The sequence below is a fragment of the Oncorhynchus nerka genome, linkage group LG23, assembly GCF_034236695.1.
Source record: "Oncorhynchus nerka isolate Pitt River linkage group LG23, Oner_Uvic_2.0, whole genome shotgun sequence".
NCBI classification, from domain to species: Eukaryota; Metazoa; Chordata; class Actinopteri; order Salmoniformes; family Salmonidae; genus Oncorhynchus; species Oncorhynchus nerka.
The window spans coordinates 2,371,219-2,396,642 of record NC_088418.1 but is presented as its reverse complement, the minus strand read 5'-3'; the positions used below and the strand labels follow the sequence as shown (position 1 = coordinate 2,396,642).

The following is a 25,424-nucleotide window of genomic DNA, read 5'->3' as shown; positions in this document are numbered from 1 at the left end:
AGGCTACTGTAGACCATGGTGCTACCCTACAGAGTGCTGTTGAGGCTACTGTAGACCATGGTGCTACCCTACAGAGTGCTGTTGAGGCTACTGTAGACCATGGTGCTACCCTACAGAGTGCTGTTGAGGCTACTGTAGACCATGGTGCTACCCTACAGAGTGCTGTTGAGGCTACTGTAGACCATTACAAAACACGCTATTTTAATTGTTATTTGGTGTATTTAAAATGTCAAACTTATTTTAAAAATGTTTCACTATTTGTATTTTTATGAAATTCACTGAGGAAGATAGACATCTCCTTCCTCGTCTGAGGAGCCTCCACTGCCACACACACCACACACACACACACCCACACGAGCTGGGTGATTCATATTCATATGATCAAACAAAAGGCGGAGGATATTGAAACAGGGAACATGTGTCATACTGACAACTAAGGTTAAAGATAACTGTGTGCATCAAACCCAAAGGAAAACAGGGTTTACATGAACACAGTCCAGGAAGACCTGAGGAGCTGTTTGAACTGAGCCAGCAGCCAGATAACACAACCACAGTTTCCCCATGTATAAGAGCTGCAGTGAAAAGCTAGCTCCCTCAACAGCAGTACAATAATCTATAGTAACTAGCATGCTAGCTCCCTCAACAGCAGTACAATAATCTATAGTAACTAGCATGCTAGCTCCCTCAACAGCCGTACATTAATCTATAATAGCAAGCATGCTAGCTCCCCCAACAGCAGTACAATAATCTTTATATATAGTAGCTAGCATGCTAGCTCCCTCAACAGCAGTACAATAATCTATAGTAACTAGCATGCTAGCTCCCTCAACAGCCGTACATTAATCTATAATAGCAAGCATGCTAGCTCCCTCAACAGCAGTACAATAATCTATAGTAACTAGCATGCTAGCTCCCTCAACAGCAGTACAATAATCTATAATAGCAAGCATGCTAGCTCCCTCAACAGCAGTACAATAATCTATAGTAACTAGCATGCTAGCTCCCTCAACAGCAGTACAATAATCTATAGTAACTAGGATGCTAGCTCCCTCCACAGCAGTACAATAATATATAGTAACTAGCATGCTAGCTCCCTCAACAGACGTACAATAATCTATAGTAACTAAGCATGCTAGCTCCCTCAACAGCAGTACAATATATATCTATAGTAAATAGCATGCTAGCTCCCTCAAAAGCAGTACAATAATCTAGTAACTAGCATGCTAGCTCCCTCAACAGCAGTACATTAATCTATAATAGCAAGCATGCTAGCTTCCTCAACAGCAGTAAATAATCTATAATAGCAAGCATGCTAGCTTCCTCAACAGCAGTACAATAATCTATAGTAACTAGCATGCTAGCTCCCTCAACAGCAGTACAATAATCTATATCTATAGTAACTAGCATGCTAGCTCCCTCAACAGCAGTACAATATATATCTATAGTAATTAGCATGCTAGCTCCCTCAAAAGCAGTACAATAATCTAGTAACTAGCATGCTAGCTCCCTCAACAGCAGTAAATAATCTATAATAGCAAGCATGCTAGCTCCCTCAACAGCAGTACAATAATCTATAGTAACTAGCATGCTAGCTCCCTCAACAGCAGTACAATAATCTATAGTAACTAGCATGCTAGCTCCCTCAACAGCAGTACAATAATCTATATCTATAGTATCTAGCATGCTAGCTCCCTCAACAGCAGTACAATAATCTATATCTATAGTAACTAGCATGCTAGCTCCCTCAACAGCAGTACAATAATCTATATCTATAGTATCTAGCATGCTAGCTCCCTCAACAGCAGTACAACATTCTATATATTTCGTATCTAGCATGCTAGCTCCCTCAACATCAGTACAATAATGTTTATTATCATGTCCATACTGTATAAACAGACAGACTACCTAAAACACCCTTCATGTCCATTTGTTTAGAGACTTCTAAACAGCTTCTACCCCCAAGCCGTAAGACTCCTGAACAGCTCAAAGGGCTACCCAGTCACTTTAACGCTACCTACAAACTCTTGTTATTGACCAAATACTTATTTTCCACCATAATTTGCAAATAAATAAATTTAAAATCCTACAATGTGATTTTCAGGATTTTTTCTCTCTCTCATTTTGTCTGTCATAGTTGAAGTGTACCTATGGTGAAAATTACAGGCCTCTCTCATCTTTTTAAGTGGGAGAACTTGCACAATTGGTGGCCGACTAAATACTTTTTTTGCCCCAATGTATGTAGCCTCGCTATTGTTATCTACTGCTTTAATTACTTGTTACTTTTATTTTCTCTTTTTTTACTTAACACTTATTTGTATTTGTTTCTTAACTTCATAAAGCATTGTTGGTTAAGGGCTTGTAAGTAAGCATTTCACTGTAAGGTTGTAAGGTTTTCACCTGTTGTATTCGGTGAAGGTGACAAATACAAAGGTTATTTTTAATTGATATACGATATACAATAGTGATAATTGGTTGTTACTCACAGTGGGCGGATTCTTCTCCTGGAAGAGGCGGATCAACAGGGCCAGTTCCTCGGCTGTGATTCGTTGGCTCATCATGGCAACCAGCAGTTCCACCAGTACCGTCTGGCAGTCTTCATAGCTGGAATCCGATTGTGACAGAATGCTCTGGAAAGCAGTCAGAATGGTCTTCACCGCTCCCTGTGAGCAGTAGAAGAGGAGGGTTTAACCATAGTATTAGGGAGGAAGACACGAGACAGATGGCCCAGTCTCTCCTGGTTCCTGGACAACTGATCACTTGCAACAAACAACAACATCCCAGGTTCTGTTTTGTTGTTTCAAGGGTTCAATCGTCTCTATCCAGGCCAAGTGCAGGTCGTGGTATAGGGGATGAGAGGTAGCCAGCATAATAACCTGATGGTACAGCAGCGCAGCGTTGCGGGGGTTGGCCCTCACGGCCCCCAAGAGGCTGTGAAACACGTGACCCAACACCTCCAGATCAGGTGACCCTGACGCCAGCAGCTGGAGCTCCATCAGGCAGATCTCTGGGAAGAGAAGAACGCCACGGCGCCCTCTGCCGAGGGACTTCGTCCCGAACGCAACCGCGCCACCCAGCCCGGCCCCCGCTCCGCCTGCTGACTCCACCTTCACACCTGTCAAGACGAAGAGCAGAGACAGACATGAGACACTGAGGTGAAACACACACACTATCAACACATAACGCTTTACGTGTCACAGGACTATACCTTAGGTATCCACAGAAGACTGTACACACCCACCCTTCATGTCCCTACTGTATAAACTAACAGACAGACCTAAAACCCCTTCATGTCCCTACTGTATAAACTAACAGACAGACCTAAAACCCCTTCATGTCCCTACTGTATAAACTAACAGACAGACTACCTAAAACCCCTTCATGTCCCTACTGTATAAACTAACAGACAGACTACCTAAAACCCCTTCATGTCCCTACTGTATAAACTAACAGACTACCTAAAACCCCTTCATGTCCCTACTGTATAAACTAACAGACAGACTACCTAAAACCCCTTCATGTCCCTACTGTATAAACTAACAGACTACCTACAACCCCTTCATGTCCCTACTGTATAAACTAACAGACAGACTACCTAAAACCCCTTCATGTCCCTACTGTATAAACTAACAGACTACCTACAACCCCTTCATGTCCCTACTGTATAAACTAACAGACAGACCTAAAACCCCTTCATGTCCCTACTGTATAAACTAACAGACTACCTACAACCCCTTCATGTCCCTACTGTATAAACTAACAGACAGACCTAAAACCCCTTCATGTCCCTACTGTATAAACTAACAGACTACCTACAACCCCTTCATGTCCCTACTGTATAAACTAACAGACAGACTACCTAAAACCCCTTCATGTCCCTACTGTATAAACTAACAGACAGACTACCTAAAACCCCTTCATGTCCCTACTGTATAAACTAACAGACAGACTACCTAAAACCCCTTCATGTCCCTACTGTATAAACTAACAGACAGACCTAAAACCCCTTCATGTCCCTACTGTATAAACTAACAGACTACCTAAAACCCCTTCATGTCCCTACTGTATAAACTAACAGACAGACCTAAAACCCCTTCATGTCCCTACTGTATAAACTAACAGACAGACCTAAAACCCCTTCATGTCCCTACTGTATAAACTAACAGACTACCTAAAACCCCTTCATGTCCCTACTGTATAAACTAACAGACTACCTAAAACCCCTTCATGTCCCTACTGTATAAACTAACAGACAGACTACCTAAAACCCCTTCATGTCCCTACTGTATAAACTAACAGACTACCTAAAACCCCTTCATGTCCCTACTGTATAAACTAACAGACAGACTACCTACAACCCCTTCATGTCCCTACTGTATAAACTAACAGACAGACTACCTAAAACCCCTTCATGTCCCTACTGTATAAACTAACAGACAGACTACCTAAAACCCCTTCATGTCCCTACTGTATAAACTAACAGACTACCTAAAACCCCTTCATGTCCCTACTGTATAAACTAACAGACAGACTACCTAAAACCCCTTCATGTCCCTACTGTATAAACTAACAGACAGACCTAAAACCCCTTCATGTCCCTACTGTATAAACTAACAGACTACCTAAAACCCCTTCATGTCCCTACTGTATAAACTAACAGACAGACTACCTACAACCCCTTCATGTCCCTACTGTATAAACTAACAGACTACCTAAACCCCTTCATGTCCCTACTGTATAAACTAACAGACAGACTACCTACAACCCCTTCATGTCCCTACTGTATAAACTAACAGACAGACCTAAAACCCCTTCATGTCCCTACTGTATAAACTAACAGACAGACTACCTAAAACCCCTTCATGTCCCTACTGTATAAACTAACAGACAGACTACCTAAAACCCCTTCATGTCCCTACTGTATAAACTAACAGACTACCTACAACCCCTTCATGTCCCTACTGTATAAACTAACAGACTACCTAAAACCCCTTCATGTCCCTACTGTATAAACTAACAGACTACCTAAAACCCCTTCATGTCCCTACTGTATAAACTAACAGACAGACCTAAAACCCCTTCATGTCCCTACTGTATAAACTAACAGACTACCTAAAACCCCTTCATGTCCCTACTGTATAAACTAACAGACTACCTACAACCCCTTCATGTCCCTACTGTATAAACTAACAGACTACCTAAAACCCCTTCATGTCCCTACTGTATAAACTAACAGACTACCTAAAACCCCTTCATGTCCCTACTGTATAAACTAACAGACAGACCTAAAACCCCTTCATGTCCCTACTGTATAAACTAACAGACTACCTACAACCCCTTCATGTCCCTACTGTATAAACTAACAGACTACCTAAAACCCCTTCATGTCCCTACTGTATAAACTAACAGACAGACCTAAAACCCCTTCATGTCCCTACTGTATAAACTAACAGACAGACCTAAAACCCCTTCATGTCCCTACTGTATAAACTAACAGACAGACCTAAAACCCCTTCCCTACTGTATATGTCCCTTCATGTCCCTACTGTATAAACTAACAGACAGACTACCTAAAACCCCTTCATGTCCCTACTGTATAAACTAACAGACTACCTAAAACCCCTTCATGTCCCTACTGTATAAACTAACAGACAGACCTAAAACCCCTTCATGTCCCTACTGTATAAACTAACAGACTACCTAAAACCCCTTCATGTCCCTACTGTATAAACTAACAGACTACCTAAAACCCTTCATGTCCCTACTGTATAAACTAACAGACAGACTGTATAAACTAACCTAAAAAACCCCTTCATGTCCCTACTGTATAAACTAACAGACAGACTACCTAAAACCCCTTCATGTCCCTACTGTATAAACTAACAGACTACCTAAACCCCTTCATGTCCCTACTGTATAAACTAACAGACAGACTGTATAAACTAAAACCCCTTCATGTCCCTACTGTATAAACTAACAGACAGACCTAAAACCCCTTCATGTCCCTACTGTAAACTAACAGACTAACAGACTGTATAAACCTAAAACCCCTTCATGTCCCTACTGTATAAACTAACAGACTACCTAAAACCCCTTCCCTATGTCCCTACTAAAACCCCTTCATGTCCCTATGTAAACTAACAGACAGACTACCTAAAACCCCTTCATGTCCCTACTGTATAAACTAACAGACTACCTAAAACCCCTTCATGTCCCTACTGTATAAACTAACAGACAGACTACCTAAAACCCCTTCATGTCCCTACTGTATAAACTAACAGACAGACTACCTAAAACCCCTTCATGTCCCTACTGTATAAACTAACAGACAGACTACCTACAACCCCTTCATGTCCCTACTGTATAAACTAACAGACAGACTACCTAAAACCCCTTCATGTCCCTACTGTATAAACTAACAGACTACCTAAAACCCCTTCATGTCCCTACTGTATAAACTAACAGACAGACTACCTACAACCCCTTCATGTCCCTACTGTATAAACTAACAGACAGACCTAAAACCCCTTCATGTCCCTACTGTATAAACTAACAGACTACCTAAAACCCCTTCATGTCCCTACTGTATAAACTAACAGACTACCTAAAACCCCTTCATGTCCCTACTGTATAAACTAACAGACAGACTACCTACAACCCCTTCATGTCCCTACTGTATAAACTAACAGACAGACTACCTATGTCCCTACTGTAACCCAGACTTCATGTCCCTACTGTATAAACTAACAGACAGACTACCTAAAACCCCTTCATGTCCCTACTGTATAAACTAACAGACTACCTACAACCCCTTCATGTCCCTACTGTATAAACTAACAGACAGACTACCTAAAACCCCTTCATGTCCCTACTGTATAAACTAACAGACAGACTACCTAAAACCCCTTCATGTCCCTACTGTATAAACTAACAGACAGACCTAAAACCCCTTCATGTCCCTACTGTATAAACTAACAGACAGACTTCAACAACCCCTTCATGTCCTACTGTATAAACTACTGTATAAACTAACAGACAGACTACCTAAACCCCTTCATGTCCCTACTGTATAAACTAACAGACAGACCTAAAACCCCTTCATGTCCCTACTGTATAAACTAACAGACTACCTAAAACCCCTTCATGTCCCTACTGTATAAACTAACAGACAGACTACCTAAAACCCCTTCATGTCCCTACTGTATAAACTAACAGACTACCTAAAACCCCTTCATGTCCCTACTGTATAAACTAACAGACTACCTAAACCCCTTCATGTCCCTACTGTATAAACTAACAGACAGACCTAAAACCCCTTCATGTCCCTACTGTATAAACTAACAGACTACCTACAACCCCTTCATGTCCCTACTGTATAAACTAACAGACTACCTAAAACCCCTTCATGTCCCTACTGTATAAACTAACAGACAGACCTAAAACCCCTTCATGTCCCTACTGTATAAACTAACAGACAGACCTAAAACCCCTTCATGTCCCTACTGTATAAACTAACAGACAGACCTAAAACCCCTTCATGTCCCTACTGTATAAACTAACAGACAGACCTACAACCCCTTCATGTCCCTACTGTATAAACTAACAGACTACCTACAACCCCTTCATGTCCCTACTGTATAAACTAACAGACAGACCTAAAACCCCTTCATGTCCCTACTGTATAAACTAACAGACTACCTAAAACCCCTTCATGTCCCTACTGTATAAACTAACAGACTACCTAAAACCCCTTCATGTCCCTACTGTATAAACTAACAGACTACCTAAAACCCCTTCATGTCCCTACTGTATAAACTAACAGACAGACTACCTAAAACCCCTTCATGTCCCTACTGTATAAACTAACAGACAGACTACCTAAAACCCCTTCATGTCCCTACTGTATAAACTAACAGACTACCTAAAACCCCTTCATGTCCCTACTGTATAAACTAACAGACAGACTACCTAAAACCCCTTCATGTCCCTACTGTATAAACTAACAGACAGACCTAAAACCCCTTCATGTCCCTACTGTATAAACTAACAGACTACCTACAACCCCTTCATGTCCCTACTGTATAAACTAACAGACAGACCTAAAACCCCTTCATGTCCCTACTGTATAAACTAACAGACAGACCTAAAACCCCTTCATGTCCCTACTGTATAAACTAACAGACTACCTAAAACCCCTTCATGTCCCTACTGTATAAACTAACAGACAGACCTAAAACCCCTTCATGTCCCTACTGTATAAACTAACAGACAGACCTAAAACCCCTTCATGTCCCTACTGTATAAACTAACAGACAGACTACCTACAACCCCTTCATGTCCCTACTGTATAAACTAACAGACTACCTAAAACCCCTTCATGTCCCTACTGTAGAAACTAACAGACTACCTAAAACCCCTTCATGTCCCTACTGTATAAACTAACAGACTACCTAAAACCCCTTCATGTCCCTACTGTATAAACTAACAGACTACCTAAAACCCCTTCATACTGTAAACTTTTACATCAACCCCTTACCTCCAGCCCTCAGTCCCCTACCTCCTTCCCTCAGTCTCCTGCCTCCTTCCCCTACCTCCAGCCCTCAGTCCCCTACCTCCAGCCCTCAGTCCCCTACCTCCAGCCCTCAGTCCCCTACCTCCAGCCCTCAGTCCCCTACCTCCAGCCCTCAGTCCCCTACCTCCAGCCCTCAGTCCCCTACCTCCAGCCCTCAGTCCCCTACCTCCAGCCCTCAGTCCCCTACCTCCTTCCCTCAGTCCCCTACCTCCTTCCCTCAGTCCCCTACCTCCTTCCCTCAGTCCCTACCTTCTTCCTCAGTCCCCTACCTCCTTCCCTCAGTCCCTACCTCCTTCCCTCAGCCCCCTGCCTCCTCCTCCCCTTACCTCCAGCCCCCAGTCTCCTGCCTCCTCCCCTTACCTCCAGCCCTCAGTCCCCTACCTCCTTCCCTCAGTCTCCTGCCTCCTCCCCTTACCTCCAGCCCTCAGTCCCCTACCTCCTTCCCTCAGTCTCCTGCCTCCTTCCCTTACCTCCAGCCCTCAGTCTCCTGCCTCCTTCCCCTACCTCCTTCCCTCAGTCCCCTACCTCCTTCCCTCAGTCCCCTACCTCCTTCCCTCAGTCCCCTACCTCCTTCCCTCAGTCCCCTACCTCCTTCCCTCAGTCCCCTACCTCCTTCCCTCAGTCCCCTACCTCCTTCCCTCAGTCCCCTACCTCCTTCCCTCAGTCCCCTGCCTCCTTCCCTCAGTCCCCTGCCTCCTTCCCTCAGCCCCTGCCTCCTTCCCTCAGCCCCCTGCCTCCTTCCCTCAGCCCCCTGCCTCCTCCCCTTACCTCCAGCCCTCAGTCCCCTGCCTCCTCCCCTTACCTCCAGCCCTCAGCCCCTGCCTCCTCCCCTTCAGCCTTCAGTCCCCTGCCTCCTCCCCTACCTCCAGCCCTCAGTCCCCTGCCTCCTCCCCTTACCTCCAGCCCTCAGTCCCCTGCCTCCTCCCCCTACCTCCAGCCCTCAGTCCCCTGCCTCCTCCCCCTACCTCCAGCCCTCAGTCCCCTGCCTCCTCCCCCTACCTCCAGCCCTCAGCCCCCTGCCTCCTCCCCTTACCTCCAGCCCTCAGCCCCCTGCCTCCTCCCCTACCTCCAGCCCTCAGTCCCCTGCCTCCTCCCCCTACCTCCAGCCCTCAGCCCCCTGCCTCCTCCCCTTCAGCCCTCAGCCCCCTGCATCCTCCCCTTCAGCCCTCAGCCCCTGCCTCCTCCCCTTCAGCCCTCAGACTCTGCCTCCAGCCCTCAGTCCCCTGCCTCCTCCCCCTACCTCCAGCCCTCAGCCCCTGCCTCCTCCCCTACCTCCAGCCCTCAGCCCCCTGCCTCCTCCCCTTCAGCCTTCAGTCCCCTGCCTCCTCCCCCTACCTCCAGCCCTCAGTCCCCTGCCTCCTCCCCTTACCTCCAGCCCTCAGTCCCCTGCCTCCTCCCCCTACCTCCAGCCCTCAGTCCCCTGCCTCCTCCCCCTACCTCCAGCCCTCAGTCCCCTGCCTCCTCCCCCTACCTCCAGCCCTCAGTCCCCTGCCTCCTCCCCTTACCTCCAGCCCTCAGTCCCCTTACCTCCAGCCCTCAGTCCCCTGCCTCCAGCCCTCAGTCCCCTGCCTCCAGCCCTCAGTCCCCTGCCTCCAGCCCTCAGTCCCCTGCCTCCAGCCCTCAGTCCCCTGCCTCCAGCCCTCAGTCCCCTGCCTCCAGCCCTCAGTCCCCTGCCTCCAGCCCTCAGTCCCCTGCCTCCAGCCCTCAGTACCCTGCCTCCTCCCCTTACCTCCAGCCCTCAGCCCCCTGCCTCAGAAGCAGAGCTCATAAAACTGAGTTAGTCGCTGGGCTCACTGCAGGCTGGGAGGGAGTCCCCTGCCTCCTCCCCTTACCTCCAGCCCTCAGTCCCCTGCCTCCTCCCCCTACCTCCAGCCCTCAGTCCCCTGCCTCCTCCCCTTACCTCCAGCCCTCAGCCCCCTGCCTCCTCCCCTTACCTCCAGCCCTCAGCCCCCTCCCCTCCAGCCCTCAGTCCCCTACCTCCAGCCCTCAGTCCCCTGCCTCCTCCCCTACCTCCAGCCCTCAGTCCCCTGCCTCCTCCCCCTACCTCCAGCCCTCAGCCCCCTGCCTCCTCCCCTCCCCTCCAGCCCTCAGCCCCCTGCCTCAGAAGCAGAGCTCATAAAACTGAGTTAGTCACAGAGCTGCTGGGCTCACTGCAGGCTGGGAGGGAGTCCCCTAGTGATTTACAGCAGACCAGCTCAAAAGGCTCTCACTAACACACAACCTTCTGGAAGACCCGGAGATCCGCCCTCTCGCTCTCCTTTCATCATCCCATTTCCCTCCCACGGTTTCGCCATCCCTCTCTCTAAGCTGAATAATGAATATCTGTTCCACCAAAACACAGTCAATCCCCTGGACACAGAACGTCATTAGCTACACTGTTTATATACACTGCATATGCATTTACAGAGCCTTAGGAAAGTATTCAGACCCCTTGACTTTTTTCCACATTTTGTTAAGTTACAGCCTTATTCTAAAAATATATTGTATCAATATATATATGTATATAAATCAATCTACACACAATACCCCATAATGACAAAGCAAAAACATTTTTTAAATTTTTTTTTGAAATGTTTGATAATTTATTATAAACTGCAGTATCACATTTACACACAGCATGTGGACCCTTTGGAAAGACCTGGATTTCTGCATCAATTGGTCATCAAATGTGATCTGATCTTCATCTAGGTCACAACAACAGACACACACAGTCTGCTTACACTAATAACACACTAACGATTGCATGTGTCTTGTCCGAGTTGAATACCCCTGAGGTACAACAGAAAAACAGCAGGCTGGCAACCTCGTAGGGTCACAGTTATCTGATAAACTGTGTATGCCACCAATACACTTCAATGTGTGTGTGTGTGATATGGTGTGTGTGTGAGATATGGTGTGTGTGTGTGATATGGTGTGTGTGTGAGATATGGTGTGTGATATGGTGTGTGTGTGTGTGATATGGTGTGTGTGATATGAGCGTATCTGTGTGTGTGTGTGTGTGTGTGATATGGTGTGTGTGATATGAGCGTATCTGTGTGTGTGTGTGTGTGATATGGTGTGTGTGATATGAGCGTATCTGTGTGTGTGTGTGTGTGTGTGTGTGATATGGTGTGTGTGTGTGTGTGTGATATGGTGTGTGTGTGAGATATGGTGTGTGTGTGTGTGATATGGTGTGTGTGTGTGATATGGTGTGTGTGTGTGTGAGATATGGTGTGCGTGTGTGATATGGTGTGTGTGTGATATGGTGTGTGTGTGTGTGTGATATGGTGTTTGTGTGTGTGTGATATGGTGTGTGTGATATGAGCGTATCTGTGTGTGTGTGTGTGTGTGTGTGTATGTATGTATGTGATATGGTGTGTGATATGGTGTGTGTGTGAGATATGGTGTGAGATATGGTGTGTGTGTGTGATATGGTGTGTGATATGGTGTGTGTGTGTGTGATATGGTGTGTGTGTGTGTGTGTGATATGGTGTGTGTGATATGAGCGTATCTGTGTGTGTGTGTGTGTGTGATATGGTGTGTGTGTGTGTGTGAGATATGGTGTGTGTGTGAGATATGGTGTGTGTGTGTGATATGGTGTGTGATATGGTGTGTGTGTGTGTGATATGGTGTGTGATATGGTGTGTGTGTGTGATATGGTGTGCGTGTGTAGTGATATGGTGTTTGTGTGTGTGTGTGATATGGTGTGTGTGATATGAGCGTATCTATGTGTGTGTGTGTGTGTGTGTGTGTGTGTGTGTATGTATGTATGTGATATGGTGTGTGATATGGTGTGTGTGTGTGATATGGTGTGTGTGTGAGATATGGTGTGTGTGTGTGATATGGTGTGTGTGTGTGTGAGATATGGTGTGCGTGTGTGAGTGATATGGTGTTTGTGTGTGATATGGTGTGTGTGTGTGTGTGTGTGTGTGTGTGTGTGTGTGTGTGTGTGTGTGTGTATGTATGTATGTGATATGAGCGTATCTATGTGTGTGTGTGTGTGTGTGAGTGAGATATGAGCATATCTGTGTGTGTGTGTGTGTGTGTGTGTGTGATATGGTGTGTGTGAGTGAGATATGGTGTGTGTGTGTGTGTGTGTGTGAGATATGGTGTGTGTGTGTGTGTGAGATATGGTGTGTGTGTGTGATATGGTGTGTGTTATGGTGTGTGTGAGTGAGATATGGTGTGTGTGTGTGTGTGAGTGAGATATGGTGTGTGTGTGTGTGTGTGAGATATGGTGTGTGTGTGTGTGTGTGAGATATGGTGTGTGTGTGTGTGTGTGAGATATGGTGTGTGTGTGTGTGTGTGAGATATGGTGTGTGTGTGTGTGTGTTATGGTGTGTGTGTGTGTTATGGTGTGTGTGTGTGTGTTATGGTGTGTGTGTGTGTGTGTGTGTGTGTGTGTGTGTGTGTGTGTGTGTTTATGGTGTGTGTGTGTTATGGTGTGTGTGTGTTATGGTGTGTGTGTGAGATATGGTGTGTGTGTGAGATATGGTGTGTGTGTGTGATATGGTGTGTGTGTGTGTGATATGGTGTGTGTGTGTGTGATATGGTGTGTGTGTGTGTGTGATATGGTGTGTGTGTGTGATATGGTGTGTGTGTGTGTGTGATATGGTGTGTGATATGGTGTGTGTGTGTGTGATATGGTGTGTGTGTGTGTGTGTGTGTGTGATGTGTGTGTGTGTGTGTGTGTGTGATATGGTGTGTGTGTGTGATATGGTGTGTGTGTGTGTGTGTGTGTGTGTGATATGGTGTGTGTGTGTGTGATATGGTGTGTGTGTGTGTGTGTGTGTGTGTGATATGGTGTGTGATATGGTGTGTGTGTGTGATATGGTGTGTGTGTGTGTGTGTGTGTGTGTAATACTACAGTATATGAGTCACAAGGATGCTCCCATGAGGCCGTGGTGCTGCTGTGATGTCAGGACTCAACAAAGACTGGATTCTGAACGGAAAGAGAGAGACCGTCACCATGACAAAGAGATGCTCAGTCTGCTGTCTGTCATGCCACACACATCTGACACACACAGTAATAGTCACATGACGCTACATTCGGTCAACACAGGGGTTGTGTTCATTAGGGATCCGGTACAACATTTTCGAAACGTTTTGAAACAGTAGGACAAGTACAGAATCTACTTGCTAGATATTACTGCACGGTCGGAACTAGAAGCACAAGCACTCGCGTTAACATCTGCTATCCATGTTTATTTGACCAATACAATTTGAATTGATTACAAACTGTTTAACCAGGATAGAGGCTTCACAAACCTTTTGCTAAGAAGCAACTGAGGGGAAACTCAGACCTGATGACGGATGACCACAGTGTGGTCTCGAAGTTTCCCAGAGCTTTTTAATCATTAAGACTACGGGACCAACCCTGGAACCACATACTAATAAATCAACTCCCTAAACAACAACAGACACAACAGCTAAAGGTAGATAGAAGGAAAGGAGAACTCCCATGCTATATGCTGACGAACATATGTCCCCAGGGCCCCCACAGTAGTCCAGGGGTTCTAACCTCCTCTCCCTCCCCACAGTAGTCCAGGGGTTCTAACCTCCTCTCCCTCCCCACAGTAGTCCAGGGGTTCTAACATCCTCTCCCTCCCCACAGTAGTCCAGGGTTCTAACCTCCTCTCCCTCCCCACAGTAGTCCAGGGTTCTAACATCCTCTCCCTCCCCCCAGTAGTCCAGGGGTTCTAACATCCTCTCCCTCCCCACAGTAGTCCAGGGGTTCTAACCTCCTCTCCCTCCCCCACAGTAGTCCAGGGGTTCTAACCTCCTCTCCCTCCCCCACAGTAGTCCAGGGGTTCTAACATCCTCTCCCTCCCCACAGTAGTCCAGGGTTCTAACCTCCTCTCCCCCCCCAGTAGTCCAGGGTTCTAACATCCTCTCCCTCCCCCAGTAGTCCAGGGGTTCTAACATCCTCTCCCTCCCCACAGTAGTCCAGGGTTCTAACCTCCTCTCCCTCCCCACAGTAGTCCAGGGTTCTAACCTCCTCTCCCTCCCCACAGTAGTCCAGGGGTTCTAACCTCCTCCCCTCCCCACAGTAGTCCAGGGTTCTAACCTCCTCTCCCTCCCCACAGTAGTCCAGGGGTTCTAACCTCCTCTCCCTCTCCCACAGTAGTCCAGGGGTTCTAACCTCCTCTCCCTCCCCATAAGAGCGTCTGCTAAATGACTTAAATGTAAATGTAAATGTAGTCCAGGGGTTCTAACCACCTCTCCCTCCCCACAGTAGTCCAGGGGTTCTAACCTCCTCTCCCTCCCCACAGTAGTCCAGGGGTTCTAACCTCCTCTCCCTCCCCACAGTAGTCCAGGGTTCTAACCTCCTCTCCCTCCCCCACAGTAGTCCAGGGGTTCTAACCTCCTCTCCCTCCCCCACAGTAGTCCAGGGGTTCTAACCTCTCCCTCCCCACAGTAGTCCAGGGGTTCTAACCTCCCCTCCCTCCCCACAGTAGTCCAGGGGTTCTAACCTCTCCCTCCCCACAGTAGTCCAGGGGTTCTAACCTCTCCTCCCCACAGTAGTCCAGGGGTTCTAACCTCCTCTCCCTCCCCCACAGTAGTCCAGGGTTCTAACCTCCTCCCCCTCCCCCACAGTAGTCCAGGGTTCTAACCTCCTCTCCCTCCCCACAGTAGTCCAGGGTTTCTAACCTCCTCTCCCTCTCCCACAGTAGTCCAGGGTTCTAACCTCCTCTCCCCCCCACAGTAGTCCAGGGTTCTAACCACCTCTCCCTCCCCACAGTAGTCCAGGGGTTCTAACCTCCTCTCCCTCCCCCACAGTAGTCCAGGGTTCTAACCTCCTCTCCCTCCCCACAGTAGTCCAGGGGTTCTAACCTCTCCTCCCCACAGTAGTCCAGGGGTTCTAACCTCCCTCCCTCCCCACAGTAGTCCAGGGGTTCTAACCTCTCCCCTCCCCACAGTAGTCCAGGGTTCTAACCTCTCCCTCCCCACAGTAGTCCAGGGTTCTAACCTCCTCTCCCTCCCCCACAGTAGTCCAGGGTTCTAACCTCCTCTCCCCCAGTAGTCCAGGGTTCTAACCTCCTCTCCCTCCCCACAGTAGTCCAGGGGTTCTAACCTCTCCCTCCCCCACAGTAGTCCAGGGTTCTAACCACCTCTCCCTCCCCCACAGTAGTCCAGGGTTCTAACCTCCTCTCCCTCCCCACAGTAGTCCAGGGGTTCTAACCTCTCCCTCCCCACAGTAGTCCAGGGTTCTAACCTCCTCTCCCTCCACACAGTAGTCCAGGGTTCTAACCTCCTCTCCCTCCACACAGTAGTCCAGGGTTCTAACCACCTCTCCCTCCCCACAGTAGTCCAGGGTTCTAACCTCCTCTCCCCACAGTAGTCCAGGGTTCTAACCTCCTCTCCCCCACAGTAGTCCAGGGTTCTAACCTCCTCTCCCCCACAGTAGTCCAGGGGTTCTAACCTCCTCTCCCCCACAGTAGTCCAGGGGTTCTAACCTCCTCTCCCCCACAGTAGTCCAGGGTTCTAACCTCCTCTCCCCACAGTAGTCCAGGGTTCTAACCTCCTCTCCCCACAGTAGTCCAGGGTTCTAACCTCCTCTCCCCCAGTAGTCCAGGGGTTCTAACCTCCTCTCCCCCCAGTAGTCCAGGGGTTCTAACCTCCTCTCCCTCCCCACAGTAGTCCAGGGGTTCTAACCTCCTCTCCCTCCCCACAGTAGTCCAGGGTTCTAACCTCCTCTCCCTCCCCACAGTAGTCCAGGGGTTCTAACCTCCTCTCCCTCCCCCACAGTAGTCCAGGGTTCTAACATCCTCTCCCTCCCCACAGTAGTCCAGGGTTCTAACCTCCTCTCCCCCACAGTAGTCCAGGGGTTCTAACCACCTCTCCCTCCCCACAGTAGTCCAGGGTTCTAACCACCTCTCCCTCCCCACAGTAGTCCAGGGGTTCTAACCTCCTCTCCCTCCCCACAGTAGTCCAGGGTTCTAACCTCCTCTCCCTCCCCACAGTAGTCCAGGGGTTCTAACCTCCTCTCCCTCCCCACAGTAGTCCAGGGTTCTAACCGCCTCTCCCCCCCACAGTAGTCCAGGGTTCTAACCTCCTCTCCCTCTCCCACAGTAGTCCAGGGGTTCTAACCTCCTCTCCCTCTCCCACAGTAGTCCAGGGGTTCTAACCTCCTCTCCCTCTCCCACAGTAGTCCAGGGGTTCTAACCTCCTCTCCCTCTCCCACAGTAGTCCAGGGGTTCTAACCACCTCTCCCTCCCCCACAGTAGTCCAGGGGTTCTAACCTCCTCTCCCCCCAGTAGTCCAGAGTGAAGTTCAACCAGACTCCTCAGCCAGAGAGTCTCAATAGTGCAGTGGGCTCTGAACGCTCTGAATTTACTAAAAGACAATCTGTCAACGCTCTGAATTTACCAACAGACAATCTGTCAACGCTCTGAACTTACCAAGGACCCAGAGTGCACTCTGACACACTGAATGCAGGCGAGCTGCAGAAGGACGAGGAGGCAACGATTCCCCATCAATTAGCAGTGCAATTTTGAGAGGGTTTATCTAATGTTCCCTCATTAGATTTCAGCTAATCTTGCCCTGTGCAACTGTGTGTGTGTGAGTAGGTGCCACTGTGTGTGCGTGTCTGTGTGCGCATGACATTGTTTACTACCGGCCACCGTGTGTGTGTGTTAGGCCCTCTTACCTTCTTCCTGCTTGGCCATGTCCTCTGGGTTGCTCTCGCTGTCTGCCTCGTATCCCTCCTCCTCCCCCAGCACTGGGAGCCTCACCACACCCCTGCACCTCGTCTCCCTCCTCAGCCTCAGATAGATCCCCCGCCGGGACCACACTCTCCACACACACTGCTAACTTCTAGAGGGAGAGAGAGAAATAGGGGGAGAGAGGGAGAAAGGGATAGAGAGAGAATGAGTACAGGGAGAGTGAGAGAGTAGAGAGAGGGAGAGAGAGTAGAGAGAGGGAGAGAGTAGAGAGAGAGAAAATGAGAGGGAGAGAAAAAGTAGAGAGAATGGAGAGGAGAGAGAAAGTAGAGAGAATAGAGTAGAGAGAAAGTAGAGAGAAAGTAGAGTAGAGAGAAAGTAGAGAGAATAGAGAGTAGAGAGAAAGTAGAGAGAATAGAGAGTAGAGAGAAAGTAGAGAGTAGAGAGAAAGTAGAGTAGAGAGAAAGTAGAGAGAATAGAGAGTAGAGAGAAAGTAGAGAGTAGAGAGAAAGTAGAGTAGAGAGAAAGTAGAGAGTCGAGGGAGAGTAGAGAGAAAGAGAGTCGAGGGAGAGTAGAGGGTGAGTAGAAAGAGAAGAGAGAAGAGGGAGAGCGAATAGAGGGGGAATAGAGAGAGAATAGGGAGTAGAAGGAGAGAATAGGGAGTAGAAGGAGAGAAGAGAGAGCAAGAATCGAGAGTAGAGACAGACGAGAGAATAGAGGGAGAGAGAGAGAGTAGTGGGAGAGTAGAGTGAGGGAGAGAGAGTAGAGGGAGAGTAGAGGGAGAAGAAGTTTCTCAAAGTCAGATAAAGTTGTCTCTGGTTAACTCCATCACCAGAGCCAGAAGAGTAAAGAGTAACAAAGAATGCTGTACAGTACAGAAGCTGTGCTAAAGCTAGGCTAACACAGACATTTCTTACCCATGTTCCAGAACGGTCAGGTTTCTCTGTGGAATGTACTAATTACCCATCAGTTACGTCAGAAAATTACAAAAGCTAAAAAACTTTTATTCAAGCAACACTCTTAATGTCTGTACTGTTATTAACAACGGGAAAACAACAACGTTTTCAAGAAACAGACCAATAAGAAAAGAGATTTCAGGTCATAAGACCTGCTTGTATCAGCTGACTAGCTAGACCACCCGGAGGTGCTGTTAGTCTGCTGTACACACCACACACACACACACACACACACACACACACACACACACAGAGGAAGGACACATTACTAACATCATTTGTATGCCTGACAACACACACAGAGAGAGGAAGGACCGATTAGCTAACATCATTTGTAACAGTTACCTGATTAGGGAACAGTAAGAACTAGCCTATATTACAGAGTTAGTGGTTATTTCAGGTGCTTGAGATAATAAAGACAACATATCCTTAAGAACATTCCATCATAACACTAAACCTGGAACAACAGCTACCCACTATATTACAGAGTTAGTAGGTTAACTCATTAAGAACAGTTACCTAGTCCACTATATTACAGAGTTAGTAGGTTAACTCATTAAGAACAGTTACCTACTATATTACAGAGTTAGTAGGTTAACTCATTAAGAACAGTTACCTAGTCTACTATATTATTAGTATTAACTCATTAAGAACAGTTACCTAGTCTACTATATTACAGAGTTAGTAGGTTAACTCATTAAGAACAGTTACCTATATCTAGAGTTAGTAGGTTAACTCATTAAGAACAGTTAGTAGGTTAACTCATTAAGAACAGTTACCTAGTCCACTATATTACAGAGTTAGTAGGTTAACTCAACAGCTTATAGAACAGTTACCTAGTCCACTATATTACAGAGTTAGTAGGTTAACTCATTAAGAACAGCTACCTAGTCCACTATATTACAGAGTTAGTAGGTTAACTCATTAAGAACAGCTACCCACTATATTACAGAGTTAGTAGGTTAACTCATTAAGAACAGTTACCTAGTCCACTATATTACAGAGTTAGTAGGTTAACTCATTAAGAACAGTTACCTATATTACAGAGTTAGTAGGTTAACTCATTAAGAACAGCTAGTATATTACAGAGTTAACTCATTAAGAACAGTTACCTAGTCCACTATATTACAGAGTTAGTAGGTTAACTCATTAAGAACAGTTACCTACTACTATATTACAGAGTTAGTAGGTTAACTCATTAAGAACAGCTACCCACTATATTACAGAGTTAGTAGGTATATTAAGAACAGCTACCCACTATATTACAGAGTTAGGTTAACTCATTAAGAACAGTTACCTAGTCCACTATATTACAGAGTTAGTAGGTTAACTCATTAAGAACAGTTACCTAGTCTACTATATTATAATATTAACTCATTAAGAACAGTTACCTAGTCCACTATATTACAGAGTTAGTAGGTTAACTCATTAAGAACAGTTACCTAGTCTACTATATTACAGAGTTAGTAGGTTAACTCATTAAGAACAGTTACCTAGTCCACTATATTACAGAGTTAGTAGGTTAACTCATTAAGAACAGTTACCTAGTCCACTATATTACAGAGTTAGTAGGTTAACTCATTAAGAACAGTTACCTAGTCCACTATATTACAGAGTTAGTAGGTTAACTCATTAAGAACAGTTACCTAGTCCACTATATTACAGAGTTAGTAGGTTAACTCATTAAGAACAGTTACCTAGTCCACTATATTACAGAGTTAGTAGGTTAACTCATTAAGAACAGTTACCTAGTCCACTATATTACAGAGTTAGTAGGTTAACTCATTAAGAACAGTTACCTAGTCCACTATATTACAGAGTTAGTAGGTTAACTCATTAAGAACAGTTACCTAGTCCACTATATTACAGAGTTAGTAGGTTAACTCATTAAGAACAGTTACCTAGTCCACTATATTACAGAGTTAGTAGGTTAACTCATTAAGAACAGTTACCTAGTCCACTATATTACAGAGTTAGTAGGTTAACTAGTTCTAGAATAAGATCAGGAGTATTCAACTCCTTCGTTATGACAAGCCTAAATAATTTCAGGAGTATTCAACTCCTTCGTTATGACAAGCCTAAACAGGTTCAAGAATATTGCTAAATTGGTCAGATAATAAGTTGGATGGACTCACTGTGTGATAATAGTGTTTCTTAAGGACTAACTCATCTCTGTGTCCCACACAAACAATTATCTGTAAGGGCCCTTGGTCGGGCAGTGAATCTCAAACAGAGATTCAACCACAAAGACCAGGGAGGGAGGTTCTACAATGCCTTGCAAACAAGGTTACCTATTGGGTAAAAAAAGAAAAAGAAAAAGCTGACATTGAATATCCCTTTGAGCATGGTGAAGTTATTCATTACACTTCAGATGGTGTATCAATACACCCAGTCACTGCAAAGATACAGGCGTCCTTCCTAACTCAGTTGGCAGAGAGGAAGGAAACTGCTCAGGGATTTCACCATGAGACCGAAGGTGAATTTAAAACAGTTAGAGTTTAATATAGTATTACACAAAGATAAATTATATAAAAAATGCCTGTCAAAAGCTTTGGACCACCTTAAATACAATTTTGGTAAAAAAGGCAAACTCAGCTCCATCATTTATTAAATCAGATGGCTCCTTCATCACAAAACCAATTGATATCGCCAACTACTTTAATAATTATTAAAGCTTCTCCTTCACCCAAACCTCCCCGCTTCTCCTTCACCCAAACCTCCCGCTTCTCCTTCACCCAAACCTCGCCGCTTCTCCTTCACCCAAACCTCCCCGCTTCTCCTTCACCCAAACCTCCCCGCTTCTCCTTCACCCAAACCTCCCCGCCCTCTCTTCACCCAAACCTCCCCGCTTCTCCTTCACCCAAACCTCCCCGCCCTCTCTTCACCCAAACCTCCCCGCCTTCACCCAAACCTTCTCTCTTCACCCAAACCTCCCCGCTTCTCCTTCACCCAAACCTCGCCGCTTCTCCTTCACCCAAACCTCCCCGCTTCTCCTTCACCCAAACCTCCCGCTTCTCCTTCACCCAAACCTCGCCGCTTCTCCTTCACCCAAACCTCCCCGCTTCTCCTTCACCCAAACCTCCCGCTTCTCCTTCACCCAAACCTCGCCGCTTCTCCTTCACCCAAACCTCCCCGCTTCTCCTTCACCCAAACCTCGCCGCTTCTCCTTCACCCAAACCTCCCCGCTTCTCCTTCACCCAAACCTCCCCGCTTCTCCTTCACCCAAACCTCAGCCGGGCTTCAATCTTCACCCCTAAACCTCCCCTAGACTCCTTCACCCAAACCTCAGCCGGACTAGACTCCTTCACCCCAAACCTCCCCGGACTTCAATCTGGACCCAAACCTCAGCCGGACTTCTCCTTCACCCAAAATCAGCCGGACTAGACTCCTGGACCCAAACCTCCCCGGACTTCTCCTTCACCCAAAATCAGCCGGACTAGACTCCTTCACCCAAACCTCAGCCGACTAGACAATCTGGACCCCTACAAACCTCCCCGCTTCTCCTTCACCCAAACCTCCCCGCTTCTGCAAAAGAGCTGCAAAATCTGGACCCCTACAAATCAGCCGGGCTAGACAATCTGGACCCCTACAAATCAGCCGGACTAGACAATCTGGACCTCTACAAATCAGCCGGACTAGACAATCTGGACCTCTACAAATCAGCCGGACTAGACAATCTGGACCTCTACAAATCAGCCGGACTAGACAATCTGGACCTCTACAAATCAGCCGGACTAGACAATCTGGACCTCTACAAATCAGCCGGACTAGACAATCTGGACCCCTACAAATCAGCCGGACTAGACAATCTGGACCTCTACAAATCAGCCGGACTAGACAATCTGGACCTCTACAAATCAGCCGGACTAGACAATCTAGACCCTCTCTTTCTAAAATGATCTTCAGAAAATGTTGCAACCCCTTTTACTAGCCTCTCTTTCGTGTCGTCTGAGATTCCCATAGATTGGAAAGCAGCTGCGGTCATCCCCCTCTTCAAAGGGGGAGACACTCTTGACCCAAACTGCAACAGACCTAAATCTATACGACACTGCCTTTCTAAGGTCTTTGAAAGCCAAGTTAACAAACAGATTACCGACCATTTCGAATCTCACCGTACCTTCTCCGCTATGCAATCTGGTTTCAGAGCTGGTCATGAAAAAACAGGGGGAAAAGTATTTAAAGAAGCATTCGGGTGTCAATTCGTTAGAAGGCGAACAGAAGACAGTCCTCTCCTCCTCAATAGCCTCAAAGCACAAGTGTTCACGACTGACGAAGAGTTTTGATATCTGAATCATTGTCAGAGGTCAAAAACATGCACACATTGAAAAACATCGTGCTACTTATTCCTTTATCTAGAAAATGTATTGCACAACTAACTTAATTAATGTTTATCACTTGAAACATTTATTTTGGTATCCAACCCTGTAAACGTATGGTAGAGGACAGAGGAGCTGATCAAATCTAATAGAGGAGAGGACCCAGTGCCAAGCAGCAACAGAGTATTAACGTGAGGGAATGATACTGTATTACCTAGTGGACTGCCTTGGACTTGGGCCAAAAAGCTCTACGGGCTCTAGTTAAAAGTAGTCCCACTGCCTAGCCTGACCACTAGTCCCCCTCCCTAGTCTGACAGTCTGACTCTGACTAGTCCCTCTCCCTAGCCTGACCACTAGTCCCTCTCCCTAGCCTGACCACTAGTCCCTCTCCCTAGCCTGACCACTAGTCCCTCTCCCTAGCCTGACCACTAGTCCCTCTCCCTAGCCTGACCACTAGTCCCTCTCCCTAGCCTGACCACTAGTCCCTCTCCCTAGCCTGACCACTAGTCCCTCTCCCTAGCCTGACCACTAGTCCCTCTACCTAGCCTGAAAACCAGTCTCCTCCACTAGTTAGTTAATTCGTTAGTCGCCCTCCACACCACACAGAGCCCTTGCTCCTCTCTCCCCAGACAAAACTCACCCTCTCAGCCTTGTCCTCCTGGGGTTCGGGACTGGAGCAGACCTCGGCCAGGGCCACACGGAGCAGTAAGTCAAACAGGGGCACAGCCAGATCAGAGTTCACGACCCCAGAGTGGGACAGCTGATCCCTGACCTCTAACAGGGTCTCCTCCACTGACTGGAGCTGTAGGGGAAAGGTAGATAGTTTAGCTTGAATCAAAAGAGATTTATCTATCCATCCGTCCATCTACCAATCTAGTTTCATATTTCAAAGTGAATTCACCACATTACATACAACGGTACAGTGTCGATATGGGGGCCTGGTCCCTGGTCGATATGGGGGTCTAGGTACCCGGAATGGTACTCGGTCTAGGTACCCGGAATGGTACTCGGTCTAGGTACCCGGAATGGTACTCGGTCTAGGTACCCGGAATGGTACTCGGTCTAGGTACCCGTAGTGGTACTCGGTCTAGGTACCCGTAGTGGTACTCGGTCTAGGTACCCGTAGTGGTACTCGGTCTAGGTACCCGTAGTGGTACTAGGTCTAGGTACCCAGAATGGTACTAGGTCTAGGTACCCAGAATGGTACTAGGTCTAGGTACCCAGAATGGTACTAGGTCTAGGTACCCAGAATGGTACTAGGTCTAGGTACCCAGAATGGTACTAGGTCTAGGTACCCAGAATGGTACTAGGTCTAGGTACCCAGAATGGTACTAGGTCTAGGTACCCAGAATGGTACTAGGTCTAGGTACCCAGAATGGTACTAGGTCTAGGTACCCAGAATGGTACTAGGTCTAGGTACCCAGAATGGTGCTCGGTCAAGGTACCTGGAATGAAAGCTCAGGTTCGATCCTCTGCAGGCCTGAGTTAGCGCTGTGCAGGCAGATCGCAAGCAGGGCCTCCAGCATTCTGATGCTCTGTAGAGGCCACTCTTCCTCCAGCCTCATGGAAGGATCCTTCTGGGTCCCCTTACCCTCTCCCTGCCCACCCTGGCCTGGGCTCACTGCTTCAGCTGGGTGCTGGCCTGGATCCTCCACTCCCAGGGTGGTGGTGGTTGAACCTTATAAAAAGAATGTCAAAAATCTGTCTGAAGACTGAACCGTAGAACACTTTTCATGTCTGTTTCTATGTAATGCAGGGGTTCTTAAATTGTTTCAGCCCCGCACCCAAATTAGAAATGCGGTGTTTTCCTGGGAGCCAAGTTCATGAAACCATGCTTTCCTTTTGGGGGCCCTAAGCGAGATTTGGTTGGATTCATATTTCTCTCTGCCTCTTGACGGCAAATAGTTTTAAAGTACATTTCCTGCAACTCTTCAACATTTAGCCATGGAGCAGAGAGAAAACGTTGTAATTTATGAAAAACAGATGAAGTAATTCTACCCATTTTGCCATGGGGTGGAGAGAAAACTTTGTAGTTTTAAAGATAATTTCCTAAAATTCTACACATATTGCCATGCTTATGCCATCATGATAACTGAGTGAGAGTGACTAACAAAACCAATGGGGCCCCCCGGAGGTCAGGGCCCGCCATGATTACTACAAGTTTAGCTAGCTAGACTAATTTACCAATCCCAAAATTGTTATCTGACATGGTTAAAAACGTCTTAGAGGTGATTTTTTTCAACTTTTTGATAAAAAGCGTGCAAAATTTCAACGTCCTGCTACTCATGCCAGGAATATAGTATATGCATATGATTAGTATGTGTGGATAGAAAACACTCTGACGTTTATAAAACTGGTTAAATCATGTCTGTGACTATAACAGAACTTTTGTAGCAGGCAAAACCCCAAGGAAAAACTGTTCAGAAAAAATATATATATATCCCTCCGCCAGTTCCCTGTATTGTCTATGGTAAGGGAAAATAGATAGGGCCCAGTTTACAGTTCCTACAGCTTCCACACGATGTCGCCAGTCAGCTGGGTGAGACCACCACAGACAGTGCAGTCAGTCTTGGGAATTGGGTTGAAGTTAATCTTTGGTGAAATGAAGAACAGGCACTTCCTGTCAGAGGTTACACTGTGGAAAGTGATGAGAGAAAAATCGTCCATGATTTGTTGACTTGCTGCTATTGAATACAGATCGCCCCGTCATCAATTTGATCGATTATTAACGTTTACAAATACCTAAAGTTGGATAACAAAAGTAGTTTGAAGTATTTTGGCAAAGTTTATAGGCAACTTTTAAAAAATTTACTAATGACGTTTCGTTTTGGAAAGCTGTTTTTTTCTGGATCAGACAGGCTTTATAAATGGACATTTTGGATATACATGGACGGAATTAATCGAAAAAAAAAGAACCAGTTGTGATGTTTATGGGACATAT

The 25,424-nt window shown here is 46.6% G+C and overlaps 1 protein-coding gene across 1 annotated transcript in view; it reads right to left on the bottom strand.

The window, feature by feature from the left end:
- Positions 1-25,424, bottom strand: part of lyst (lysosomal trafficking regulator) — a 280,835-nt gene that overhangs the window by 154,101 nt on the left and 101,310 nt on the right. Inside the window, 6 exon segments of the mRNA XM_065008440.1 lie at positions 2,484-2,660; positions 2,874-3,112; positions 17,199-17,268; positions 17,270-17,365; positions 23,124-23,285; positions 23,929-24,161. Of these exon segments, the coding sequence (XP_064864512.1) occupies positions 2,484-2,660; positions 2,874-3,112; positions 17,199-17,268; positions 17,270-17,365; positions 23,124-23,285; positions 23,929-24,161 (977 nt within the window).